General features: G+C 44.1%; 1 protein-coding gene across 1 annotated transcript in view; it reads left to right on the forward strand.

Moving 5' to 3' along the window:
* The window catches only part of plg (plasminogen), a 151,235-nt gene that overhangs the window by 119,490 nt on the left and 17,195 nt on the right, over positions 1 to 14,550 (forward strand). The window contains exon 17 of the mRNA XM_068044620.1: positions 3,570 to 3,676. Within this exon, the coding sequence (XP_067900721.1) occupies positions 3,570 to 3,676 (107 nt within the window). The remainder of the gene's footprint in view (positions 1 to 3,569; positions 3,677 to 14,550) is intronic.

Raw genomic sequence — 14,550 nt, forward strand, 5'->3', positions numbered from 1 at the left:
ATATTGAGAATAGCATCTTCTGAAACTGAATTTTCCTTTTGTTTAAATGAATTACAATGGACATTAAAAGTGGACATGGTGCAAAGATGACCGCCGAATGCCAGCTGACATTCAGCTTGTGTATGAAAGAACTGACTCACTGTCTGAAAGGACAAAAGAACACCTTCCAGACCAAGAGGTGTCATCAACGCCCATCCTGAAATCATAGGGAGACATTTCTGAATTGAATGGTTTTCTCCTGAAACAAAGAATGTGATTGTCTTAATCCTCCTCAGGATGAATGTCTTAGAACAATTAACAGGATGTGGCTAATCAACATAGACACCCACCATATTTAGAAAAGGAACTGTGGGAATTCACATGGTGGGGCAGCCATGTTAGTCTCCATTTAAAAAATCTTTCAAATATAGACTGCAGAAAAAACAGAAAGCAGACCAGGCAGTACCATTGTGCCTTAAAAGAACTGGAGACTGTAACATCTTAAAGTTTCCAAAGCTGTTCCTTTTCAAGTACAGAAAGCCAACCTCCTAATAGTAAGTCTACAAGCAACTAATGTCATGACCTGCTGAAAATCCATGTCTTCGAGACAATCCTGCAACGATTTTGATATTCGACTCCAGCTATTGAATCCACCGAACTACGCTCCTGGAGTTTTATTTATTTATTAGTTCATGGGATGTGGGCGTTGCTGGCTATGCCAGCATTTATTGCCAATCCCTAATTGTCCTTGGTTTGATACAACTGAATGGCTTGCTAGGCTATTTCAGAGGGCATTTTATAGGTCATTTAAGAGTCAACCACATTGCTGTGGGTCTGGAATCGCATGTAGGCCAGACCAGGTAAGGATGGCAGATTTCTTTCCCTAAAGGGGAACCAGATGGGTTTTTACAATCGACAATGGTTTCATGGTCACCATTGTGAAAACACCTTCTTCACTGGGCCCACAACGCATGCCCTTTCCCCAAGATGAGCCAAGTCACGTGCCTTATGAACTATTCCTTTGCTTGTAATTTGTAAAAGTGCAGTATTCTTTTTAACGGCTTTCTTTCTCAAGTGTGTGTGTGTGAATGGTAGTGAGTGACGTAGTGTTAGACTTTCAGGTTGAATGTGTGAATAAAAATAATCCTCTTTATTTAAACCTATGAAAATGTGCTGCTGGTTATTAAAATTGGCCATACACTCAGGAGTTAAGAAACATACAATCTTCCTTGTCAAAAACATACTGATTACAGACAATAAAAAGGAAAAGAACTGGCGTTTCAGTTCTCTTGCAATTCTGTCCGTAACAGTTGACACACAGACCAAACGGTAACTGTTTGAAGCAGTATCTCTCAAATGGCGTTTTAATTGTTGTCTGAAAGCATTGACCCCAAAACCAGAAGAAGCTTCCACTGCAATGGGCCTCTCAAGAACCTTGTCCTGCCTCCAGTGGCTGCTGTGGACTTGGGAGACACCTTTCCACTAACTACACTGCACTTTGGCTCCACCCTCTGCAGTGCCTCCAAACTTAATAGCTTCGCTCCTTGAAGACACAGCCTGCAGACAGCTTCACAGTATGGCTGCCAGTTCCCTCCACAACTCAGCTGCTGTTGGGATATCGCCTTGTTTAAGTAGGTGAGACTCTAAGCCTCCGTGTGTCACGTTCACCTTTCGCAAAATCGGAAAAAGCTAGGAAAGTACCTGACAATTACCTGACCGAGTATGGCATCAAGGAGCCCTAGCAAAACTGAGGTCAATGGGAATCGGGGGAAAACCCTCCGCTGGCTGGAATCATACCTAGCGCAAAGGAAGATGGTTGTAGTTGTTGGAGGTCAATCATCTGAGCTCCAGGACATCACTGCAAGAGTTCCTCAGGGTAGTGTCTGAGGCCCAACCATCTTCAGCTGCTTCATCAATGACCTACCTTCAATCATAAGGTCAGAAGTGGGGATGTTCGCTGATGATTGCACAATGTTCAGCACCATTCCTGACTCCTCAGATACTGAAGCAGTCCATGTAGAAATGCAGCAAGACCTGGGCAATATCCAGGCTTGGGCTGATAAGTGGCAAGTAACATTCGCGCCACACAAGTGCCAGGCAATGACCATCTCCAACAAGAGAGAATCTAACCATCTCCCCTTGACATTCAACAGCATTACCATCGCTGAATCCCCCACTATCAACATCCTAGGGGTTACCATTGACCAGAAACTGAACTGGAGTAGCCCTCTACAAGAGCAGGTCAGAGGCTAGGAATCCTGCTGCGAGTAACTCTCCTCCTGACTCCCCAAAGCCTGTTCACCATCTACAAGGCACAAGTCAGGAGTGTGATGGAATACTCTCCACTTGCCTGGATGGGTGCAGCTCCAACAACACTCAAGCTCAATACTGTCCAGGACAAAGCAGCCCGCTTGATTGGCACCCCATCTACAAACATTCACTCCCTCCACCACCGACGCACAGTAGCAGCAGTGTGTCCACCATCTACAAGATGCACTGCAGCAATGCACCAAGGCTCCTTAGACAGCACCTTACAAACCCGCGACCTCTACCAACTAGAAGGACAAGGGCAGCAAATGCATGGGAACACCACCACCTGCAAGTTCCCCTCCAAGTCGCACACCATCCTGACTTGGAACTATATCGCCGTTCCTTCACTGTTGCTGGGTCAAATCCTGGAACTCCCTTCCTAACAGCACTGTGGGTGTACCTACCCCACATGGACTGCAGCGGTTCAAGAAGGCAGCTCACCACCACCTTCTCAAGGGCAATTAGGGATGGGCAATAAATGCTGGACTGGCCAGCGACGCCCACATCCCATGAATGAATAAAAAAAAAATTGGCCATAATCACCTTCCCGCCGCCGATGTGTCTGCCACTTATCTGTCCCGCCACCTGCATCTCACAAAATTGGTTGACGACAGGACAACGTCAGAGAGCCACTGCCTGACGCGGGCCCACGCCATTTCACCATCCCACCACCTCCGTTCCCACCACTAGGGGCCAGTAAAACTCTGCCCTTTATTTCTTCATCTCATTAGTGTTACCACTTAGAATCTTTCTCACCACTGTATGCAATTAGTATTTGCCTTTTCTACCTGTCAGTCAAGCACAGGTGAGGAAACTAGGAGTCTTTAAAATTCAATTTGTAATTTTTATTGAAAGTTGAACTATTAGTGTAAAGACAGACAGTCACTTTCTTCCTTCTGTCTGGCCCCAATCTTCTCTGTCTCTCTTTCACCACCTCTCTCTCTCTGCCTGTAGTTGTTCTTTCTCCGTTTCTCAACCTAATACATTTTCTGATACTTATGAAGCATTCAACAAAAGTTACAACAGGGGTTTAGTTGAAGCAGTCATTTTTCTCACTCTCTTTTACACACAGCTAATCTGTTTTTAAGAAAAGCACACAACATAACCTTACCTGAATAAAGCTGTGCCATGGAGGTTTTTAAGCCAGAATTGCTGATCAATGATATTTGTGTGAATGTCTTCAGTTTGCAAGCTAAAGGAAAAAAATGTACATTTTGTGATAGTTAACATGTAAATATTAATTAAAATAAAAATTATTTTAAAAGCATCTTTTGATTTAGGCCAGCAGTCCTGAATGACAAAGTCTCTTTAGCCTGTTTGCCAGAAAAGGGCTATATATTATCAAGTGGATCTGAATGCTACGTTACAGGCTGGGGTGAAACACAAGGTACATATTAATGCAAATGTTTCTCAAAGTAAAGTTACATGTCCTTAATTGTTTGCTTTTTCCTCTAATTCACCTCTCCCTTCACCTGTCCTCTCCTGAAAGCTGCTTATAGTTCCATGGATGCTGATAACCTGGCTAGGTGCCATTTTATCATGAGGACATCACAGATAATGCTAACCCTGTATGTGTTAACCATGTATAAGGATTTTCAAATGGTATTGTGCAATCAGGAGCCAGAATTCTTGAACTTTGGGAGGGCACATAAGAAAGGTCGCTACCTGGGGAGGGCGGCCTCGGTGGTTGAGGACGAATCCGATCATGTCATGATTCTGCTCTGTTTACACTGGCCCTTTAAATTCTAGGAGGGGAGGAGTTTATACATGCCCCCTATGTCAAGGATGGGGGCAGGTTGGGGGAAGGGGGCAGTTCCCAGGGCTCCTGACAAATTTCACCCATTCTGTCCTTATAAGTTCTCAGTGGAGCTCACACTGCAAAAACATTTCACATTTATATAGCTCCTTTAACATAGTAAAGCATCCCATGTTGCTTCATAGGAGCGTAGCCAACAAAATTTGACACCAAGCCATGTAAGGAGATATTAGGGCAGATGACCAAAAGCTTGGTCAAAGTGGTAGGTTTTAAAGAGCATCTTAAAGGAGGAGAAATAGATAGATAGGCAGAGAGGTTTAGGGAGGGAATTCCAGAACTTAGGGCCCTGGCAGCTGAAGGCACAGTCATCAATGCCGGAGTGATGAAATTCAAGGCTGCACAATAGGCCAGAATTGGGGGAGCGCAGAAATCTTAGAGGGTTGCAAAGTTGAAGGAGGTTACATAGATAGGGAGGGGCAAGTCCATGAAGGGATTTTAAAAGGAGGGTGAGAATTAAAAAATCGAGGCATTGCCAGACCAGCAGCGTAGGTCAGCAAGAACAGAGGTGATGGGTGAATAGGACTTGGTGTGAGTTCGGATACAACCACACTAGCTAAGAGCTGGCATGAATCATGCTGAAGACCATACGAATGCCCCAAGCATTTACCGGGGAGGAGATTGGATTACCTTCTCAAAGCTGCTCACTTGCTCTACTGAGAGCAGAACATCTCCACAGAGAAGTTCTTTGGCAGGCCCTTGCTGTGGGAACGCACGCACCATCTGAGACTGGTCCTGTGGCGTCCTTGCAAGCATGATGTGGCACTAGCCACATCCACTCAAACCTCCCTGCCCCTAACATTTGGGGTAGTGTCGGTGTCTCCACACATGGGGAAGACAGGGATTCTGCTCCATTACACTTGTCCTGGAGAAGAAGCACTGGGAATTTCAGGGCCTCAGTCAAACCTTTCCATCTTGCTCAAGGGAAACTGAGGCCAATTGAAGCATTTTCACTGCTGACCTGGCTGAGATCAACCAACTCACCAAAGATGAACAATCAGACCTTTATGTCCTTGTGGTTTACATGGTTCAACAATTCATTGCCTTTGCCAGATGAACCTTCAAGGGAGCTGCAGCTGTTCATTTCAAGCTGTAGTGACCAGTAAGTTATGAGTTATTCCATATTAGACTTTACAAGTACATAAGGTATACTGGCTTCCAATATAGTCTACTACTAACTCTTTCACTGATCTGGGCTCTGAGCATCAACATCCTCTGTATTTAAATACTTTGATTGAGACCAAGAGCCTGTTGAAGAAAGAAGGCAGAAGAAAGACGAGCATTTGTATAGGGCCTTTCACAACCTCAGGACATCCCAAAGCAGTTTACAGCCAATTATGTACTTTTAAAGTGTAGTCACCGTTGTAATGTAGGACATGGCTTTCAATTTGTGCACAGCAAGCTCCCACAAACAGAAATGTGATAAAGACCAAGGAGAGTATTACAGTGGTAGAAAGGACGTTTGAGGACTCGTCTACTGAGGTAGTATGGGCCGAGGTTAGAAACAGGAGAGGAGAGGTCACCCTGTTGGGAGTCTTCTATAGACCTCCGAATAGTTCCAGAGATGTAGAGGAAAGGATAGCAAAGATGATTCTCGACAGGGGCGAGAGTAACAGGGTAGTTGTTATGGGGGACTTTAACTTTCCAAATATTGACTGGAAATACTATAGTTCGAGTACTTTAGATGGGTCAGTTTTTGTCCAGTGTGTGCAGGAGGGTTTTCTGACACAGTATGTAGACAGGCCAACCAGGGGCGATGCCACATTGGATTTGGTACTGGGTAATGAACCCGGCCAGGTGTTAGATTTAGATGTAGGTGAGCACTTTGGTGATAGTGATCACAATTCGGTTAGGTTTACCTTAGCGATGGGCAGGGACAGGTATATACCGCAGGGCAAGAATTATAGCTGGGGGAAAGGAAATTATGATGCGATTAGGCAAGATTTAGGATGCGTAGGATGGGGAAGGAAACTGCAGGGGATGGGCACAATCGAAATGTGGAGCTTATTCAAGGAGCAGCTACTGCGTGTCCTTGATAAGTATGTACCTGTCAGGCAGGGAGGAAGTTGTCGAGCGAGGGAGCCGTGGTTTACTAAAGAAGTTGAAGCGCTTGTCAAAAGGAAGAAGAAGGCTTATGTTAGGATGAGACGTGAAGGCTCAGTTAGGGCGCTTGAGAGTTACAAGCTAGCCAGGAAGGATCTAAAGGGAGAGCTAAGAAGAGCAAGGAGAGGACACGAGAAGTCATTGGCGGATAGGATCAAGGAAAACCCTAAGGCTTTCTATAGGTATATCAGGAATAAAAGAATGACTAGAGTTAGATTAGGGCCAATCAAGGATAGTAGTGGGAAGTTGTGTGTGGAATCAGAGGAGATAGGGGAAGCGTTAAATGAATATTTTTTGTCAGTATTTACAGTAGAGAAAGAAAATGTTGTCGAGGAGAATACTGAGATTCAGACTACTAGGCGAGATGGGATTTAGGTTCACAAGGAGGAGGTGTTAGCAATTTTGGAAAGTGTGAAAATAGATAAGTCCCCTGGGCCAGATGGGATTTATCCTAGGATTCTCTGGGAAGCCAGGGAGGAGATTGCAGAGCCTTTGTCCTTGATCTTTATGTCGTCATTGTCGACAGGAATAGTGCCGGAAGACTGGAGGATAGCAAATGTTGTCCCCTTGTTCAAGAAGGGGAGTAGAGACAGCCCTGGTAATTATAGACCTGTGAGCCTTACTTCGGTTGTGGGTAAAATGTTGGAAAAGGTTATAAGAGACAGGATTTATAATCATCTTGAAAAGAATAAGTTCATTAGCGTTAGTCAGCACGGTTTTGTGACGGGTAGGTCGTGCCTCACAAACCTTATTGAGTTTTTCGAGAAGGTGACCAAACAGGTGGATGAGGGTAAAGCAGTGGAAGTGGTGTATATGGATTTCAGTAAGGCATTTGATAAGGTTCCCCACGGTAAGCTATTGCAGAAAATACGGAAGTATGGGGTTGAAGGTGATTTAGAGCTTTGGATCAGAAATTGGCTAGCTGAAAGAAGACAGAGGGTGGTGGTTGATGGCAAATGTTCATCCTGGAGTTTAGTTACTAGTGGTGTACCGCAAGGATCTGTTTTGGGGCCACTGCTGTTTGTCATTTTTATAAATGACCTGGAAGAGGGTGTAGAAGGGTGGGTTAGTACATTTGCGGATGACACGAAGGTCGGTGGAGTTGTGGATAGTGCCGAAGGATGTTGTAGGGTACAGAGGGACATAGATAGGCTGCAGAGCTGGGCTGAGAGATGGCAAATGGAGTTTAATGCGGAAAAGTGTGAGGTGATTCACTTTGAAAGGAGTAACAGGAATGCAGAGTACTGGGCTAATGGGAAGATTCTTGGTAGTGTAGATGAACAGAGAGATCTTGGTGTCCAGGTACATAAATCCCTGAAAGTTGCTACCCAGGTTAATAGGGCTGTTAAGAAGGCATATGGTGTGTTAGCTTTTATTAGTAGGGGGATCGAGTTTCGGAGCCACGAGGTCATGCTGCAGCTGTACAAAACTCTGGTGAGACCGCACCTAGAGTATTGCATGCAGTTCTGGTCACCGCATTATAGGAAGGATGTGGAAGCTTTGGAAAGGGTGCAGAGGAGATTTACTAGGATGTTGCCTGGTATGGAGGGAAGGTCTTACGAGGAAAGGCTGAGGGACTTGAGGTTGTTTTCGTTGGAGAGAAGGAGGAGGAGAGGTGACTTAATAGAGACATATAAGATAATCAGAGGGTTAGATAGGGTGGATAGTGAGAGTCTTTTTCCTTGGATGGTGATGGCAAATACGAGGGGACATAGCTTTAAGTTGAGGGGTGATAGATATAGGACAGAAGTTAGAGGTAGTTTCTTTACTCAGAGAGTAGTAGGGACGTGGAACGCCCTGCCTGCAACAGTAGTAGACTCGCCAACTTTAAGGGCATTTAAGTGGTCATTGGATAGACATATGGATGAAAATGGAATAGTGTAGGTCAGATGGTTTCACAGGTCGGCGCAACATCGAGGGCCGAAGGGCCTGTACTGCGCTGTAATGTTCTAATCTAATCTAAACCAGATCATCTGTTTTAGTAATGTTGGTTGAGGGAAAAATATTGGCAAGACACCAAGAATACCTTGATTTTTTTCAAAATAATGCCATGGGATATGTTATATCCACTTGTGGGTCAGACAGGGCCACAGTTTAACACCCCATCTGAAAGACAGCACCTCAGATAGTACAACACTCCCACAGTACTGCAGTGAAGTGTCAGTCTAGATTTTGTGCTCGAGAGTGGGATTTGAACCTACAACCTTCTGGCCTCAGAGATGAGAATGCTGCCAACTGTGCCAAGGCTGATAGGTACAAAGTATGATTATAAAATAATTGTGAAGTGGAATGGCCATTTGTCCCACTGAAAATGCTGCTTCCAAAGGACCAAGTCCAATTTGCATTGCCATTGGCAGGGGGAGAGAACCTGAGTCCAGTCGCAGATAGAACAATTTCAGGGCAGGGAATGGGAGGCAGAAAATTAGCAAGCGACTCTGAAAGACAGAAAACCAAGTGTGCAGCACAGGAATTTGGCAGTTTTAAAGGGTGTTTATTTAAATGCAAGGAGCATAGTAAATAAAGCCGATGAGTTGAGGGCACAGATAGACACATGGCAACATAGTATCATTGCTATAATGGAAGCTAGGCTCAAAGAGGGGCAAGAATGGCAGCTCAACATCCCAGGATATAGAGTTTCAGGCGAGATAGAGAGGGGGATATAAAAGGAGGGGGTGTAGCATTATTAGTTAAGGAATCAATAACAGTTTTGAGGAGGGATGATATGCTAAATGAATCATCAAATGAGACCATATGGATAGAGCTCAGAAATAAAAAAGCGGCAGCTAGACTACTGGGAGTGTACTATAGACCCCCAAATAGTGAGAGGGAGATAGAAGAACAAATATGTAGGCAAATTTCTGAGTGCAAAAACTATAGGACAATAATAGTTGGGGATTTCAACTATCCTAATATCAACTGGGATACAAACAATGTGAAGGGCACAGAGGGCACAAAATTCTTGAACTGCATTCAAGAGAACTTTTTTAGCTAGCATGTAATAAACCCAACGAGAGGGGGCGCAGTTCTCAATTTAGTCTTCGGTAATGAAGCTGGGCAGGTGGATGAAGTAACAGTGGGTGACCATTTTGGAGATAGTGACTATATTACAGTTAGTTTTAGCATAATCATGGAAAAGGACAAAGATAAAACAGGAGTAGAAGTTCTAAATTGGGGGAAGGCAAATTTTCCGAAACTGAGAAGTGATCTGGCAAAAGTGGACTGGATACAGCTATTTGAAGGAAAATCAGTGGCAAACCAGTGGGAGGCATTCAAAAGCGGGATACTACAGGCACAGTGTAGGCATGTCCCCACAAAGATAAAGGGTACTACTGCCAAATCTAGAGCCGCCTGGTTATCTAGAAGCTTACAAGGTAAGTTAAAGCAGAAAAAGAAAGCTTACGATGATCACAAAAAACTTAATACTTTAGAAAGCCTAGAGGAGAGTAGAAAGTGCAGGGGTGAAGTAAAAAGGAAATTAGAAAAGAAAAGAGAGAACATGAAAAATTATTGGCAGGTAAAATCAAGGAAAACCCAAAGATGTTTTATCAGTACATTAAGAGCAAGAGGATAACTAAGGAAAGGGTAGGGCCTATCAGAGATGTACAAGGGAACTTATGCGTGGATGCAGAAGATGTGGGAAGGGTTCTTAATGAGTTTTTGTCTCTGTCTTCACAAAGGAGAGAGTTGATGCAGACATTGTAGTTAGGAGGAGTGTGAAATATTAGATATGATGACCATAATGAGAGAGGAAGTACTAGAGGGTCTGACCTCCTTGAAAGTGGATAACTCGCCAGGGCCGGATGGATTGCATCACAGGTTGTTAAAGGAAGCCAGGGAGGAAATAGTGGATGAGCTGAGGATCATCTTCAAATCCTCATTGGATATGGGCAAGGTGTCAGAGGATTGGAGGTCTGCAAACATTATACCATTGTTTAAAAAGGGTGCGAGGGCTAGGCTAAATAATTATAGGCCAGTCAGTCTGGGTGGGTAAATTATTAGAATCAATTCTGAGGGACAGGATAAATTGCCACTTAGAAAGGCATGGATTAATCAGGGATAGTCAGCATGGATTTGTTAAGGGAAATTCATGTCTTACGAACCTGATTGAGGAAGTAACAAGGAGGATTGATAAGGATAGTGCGGTGGATGTGGTTTACATGGATTTTAGTAAGGCATTTGACAAGATCCCACATGGCAGACTGGTCAGTAAAATGAAAGCCCATGGGATACAGGGGAATGTGGCAGGTTCAATCCAAAATTAGCTCAGTGACAGGAAACAAAGGGTGGTAGTCAACGGATGTTTTTGTGAATGGAAAGCGGTTTCCAGTGGCATTCTACAGGGCTCAGTATTGGATTCCTTGCTGTTATATTAATGATTTGGACTTAAATGTGGGAGACATGATTGGGAAATTTGCTGATGACACAAAAATTGGCCCTGTAGTTGATAGTGAAGAGGATAGCTGTACACTCCAGAATGATATCAATGGTTTGGTTCATTGAGTGGAAAAGTGGCAAATGGAATTCAATCCAGAGAAGTGTGAGGTAATGCATTTGGGGATGGCAAACAAAGCGAGGGAATACACAATAAATGGGAGGATATTGAGAGGGGTAGAAGAAGTGAGTTACCTTGCAGTGCATGTTCACTGGTCCCTGAAGGTGGAAGGACAGGTAGATAAAGTGCTGAAGGCATAAGGAATGCTTTCCTTTATTGGCCGAGGTATAGAATACAAAAGCAGGGATGTAATGCTGGAACTGTATAAAATGCTGGTTAGGCCACAGCTGGAGTATTGCGTACAGTTCTGGTTACCACATTACAGGAAGGACATAATCGCTCTGGAGAGAATACAGAGGAGATTTACAAGAATGTTGCCAGGGTTTGAAAATTTCAGTGTTGAAGAAAGATTGGATAGGCTAGGGTTGTTTTCCTTATAACAGAGGAGGCTGAGGGGTGACTTAATTGAGGTGTACAAAATTATGAGGGGCCTAGATAGAGTAGACAGGAAGGATCTGTTTCCCTTAGCAGAGAGGTCAATTACCAGGGGACACAGATTTAAGGTGATTGGTAGAAGGATTAGAGGGGACATGAGGAAAAACCTTTTCACCCAGAGGGCGGTGGGTGTCTGGAATTCACTGCCAGGAGGAGGCAGAAACTCTCAACTCATTTAAAAGGTGCCTGGACATACAGCTGAAGTGCTGTAACCTGCAAGGCTATGGACCAGGTGCTGGAAGGTGGGATTAGATTGGGCGGCTAGTTTTCTCAGCTGGCACGGACATGATGGGCTGAATGGCCTCCTTCAGTGCCATCATTTTTCTATGGTTCTATGATTCTATGTAGTATCCTTATCTTAATTGATCTTCCAAAAGAGATGAATAACCATGGATAAAACTTCTGACCTAAACCTCTGATAGCAACTAAGCAAAGATTTCAGAGATTTGTTTACCATTTTAATTTACTTTATTCAACCCCAAACAGTTACATTCCAGAGATAATATTCCTACAGTCCCCAGACCTGGAACATTCTAAACAGTATTGGATAATCTAATTAATTGATAATCTGTGCTTTTACCTTTCCCTCTAACTTTCAATCTCAATCGTAACTGAATGTAACTAGATTCTTATATTCTATAACTCTGTTAGCACAGCCTGAGTTAACAAGCTGGGAGCTGAAATTCATCTGTGCATGCTGTTTTCACCATACTGGCTAATAATTTGCATCAGATTCCTCTGTATATTATTTTAACTGAACCATTAACCTGTTTGGGTTAACAACCTCCTTAAAACAACACATGTCTGAATTTGACGCAAATGTGTTAACCAGTTGAAGATGCACATACTAGCACCACTGTCACTTAGGATTGCCAGCTCTGGTTGGACAGACTCCTGGAGCTCTCTTCACATGACCTCTTGCTGCCAACAACTCCGGCCCACTCTCCTGCCATTGGTCACCTGACAAATCCATACTCGCAGCACACTGCATTCCCGCACCAATTGGAAAGCACATAGACTTTTCATGACCCAATTGGATGATTCTTGACTCTACATTACTCGATTGGGATGACTCAAACAGCCTTTTCACCGTGTTCAATATTTTTGTAACTAGTAAACAACAGTGTTCAAAGAAATGATTTAAAAAAACAGTTTTTTATTGTCCCTATTTAGTCTTTAATTCCTGGAGACTCTATGGCAATCCCCGAGGGCTGGCTACCTTACTGTCAATGCTAAAAGCAAGGTATACCCCCTCTATGGGGAACCCCATCTTACCAACACAAGCATGAAAATTAAGCACCTCTTTGCCACACCATTCAGAGTGTCACCTGGCACTGCAAAACTATCTAGACATGTGGGCCACATGTCTGGATATCTATACAACAGGAGGAGGTATAAAGAGATGCACCAGAATGAAACCATGGCTTAAAGGGTTAAGTTGTGAGGAAAGGTTGTATAAACTTTCCCTTGAGTATTGAAGATTGAGGGGTGATCTAATTGATATCTATAAAACGCTAAAGGGATTTGTTCGAGTAGATATAGAAAAGTGATTTATTCTGGTGGTGAAATCCAGAACAAGAGGACACAATTTTAAAATTAGAGCTAGGCCATTCATGAGTGAAACCAGGAAGCACTTCTTCACACAAAGCATAGTGGAAATCTGACATTCTCTCTCCTGGATGGCCCAACCATCTTCAGCTGCTTCATCAATGACCTTCCTTCAATCATAAAGTCAGAAATGGGGATGTTTGCTGATGATTGCACAATGTTCAGCACCATTCGCGACTCCTCAGGTACTGAAGCAGTCCATGTAGAAATGCAGCAAGACCCGGACAATATCCAGGCTTAGGCTGATGTGGCAAGTAACATTCACACCACACAAGTGCCAGGGAATAACTTTCTCCAGTAAGAGAGAATCTAACCATATCCCCTTGACATTCAATGGCATCACGATTGCTGAATCTCCCACTATCAACATCCTGGGGGATACCATGGACCAGAAACTGAACTGGAGTAGCCATCTCAGTACTGTGGCTACAAGAGCAGGTTAGAGACTAGGAATCCTGTGGCAACTAACTCACCTCCTGACTCCCAAAAGCCTGTCCACCATCTACAAGGCACAAGTCAGGAATGTGATGGAATATTCTCCACTTGCCTGGATGGCTGCAGCTCCAACAACACTCAAGAAGCTCGACACCATCCGGGACAAAGCAGCCCGCTTTATTGTTACCCCATCCACAAACATTCACTCCCTCCACCACCAACATACAGTGGCAGCAGTGTGTACCATCTACAAGATGCACTGCAGCAACGCACCAAGGCTCCTTAGACAGTACCTTCCAAACCCACGGCCTCTACCACCTAGAAGGACAAGGGCAGCAGATGCATGGAAACACCACCACCTGCAAGTTCCCCTCGAAGGCACACACCATCCTGACCTGGCACTATATCACTGTTCCTTCACTGTTACTGGATCAAAATCCTGGAATCCCTTCCTAACAGCACTATGGGTGTACCTACCCCACATGGACTGCAGCAGTTCAAGAAGGCAGCTCACCACCACCCTCTCAAGGGCAATTGGAATGGGCAATAAATGCTGGCCTAGCCAGCAACGCCCACATCCCATGAACGATTAAAACAAAAAATGGCTGTGGATGCTGAATTGATTGAAATTTGCAAGATTGAGATTTTTATTGAGTAAGGTTATCAAAGATATGGATCAAAGGCAGGTAAATAGAGTTAGAGTCATAGAGTCATAGAGTTTTACAGCACAGAAACAGGCCCTTCGCCGACCATCAAGCACCCATCCTAACTCATTCCATTTCCCCGCACTTGGCCCGTAGCCTTGCATGTTATGGCATTTCAAGTGCTCATCTAAATACTTCTTGAATGTCATGAGTGTTCCTGCCTCTACCACCCCTTCAGGCAGTGTGTTCCAGATTCCAACCACCCTCTGGGTGAAAATGTTTTTCCTCAACTCCCCTCTAAACCTCCTGCCCATTACCTTAAATCTATGCCCCCTAGTTATTGACCTCTCCGCTAAGGGAAAAAGTTTCTTCCTATCTATCCTATCAATGCCCCTCATAATTTTGTATACCTCAATCAGGTCCCCCCTCAGCCTTCTCCGCTCCAAGGAAAACAACCGCAGCCTATCCAGTCTCTCTTCATAACTGAAATGCTCCAGCCAAGCAACATCCTGATGAATCTCCTCTGCACCCTCTCCAGTGCAATCACATCCTTCCTATAGTGTGGTGGCCAGAACTGTACACAGTACTACAGCTGTGGCCTAACCAGCATTTTATACGGCTCCATCATAACTTCCCTGCTCTTATATTCTATGCCTCGGCTAGTAAAGGCA

Source organism: Heterodontus francisci, chromosome 13 (assembly GCF_036365525.1).
Source record: "Heterodontus francisci isolate sHetFra1 chromosome 13, sHetFra1.hap1, whole genome shotgun sequence".
In the NCBI taxonomy this organism is placed as follows: domain Eukaryota; kingdom Metazoa; phylum Chordata; class Chondrichthyes; order Heterodontiformes; family Heterodontidae; genus Heterodontus; species Heterodontus francisci.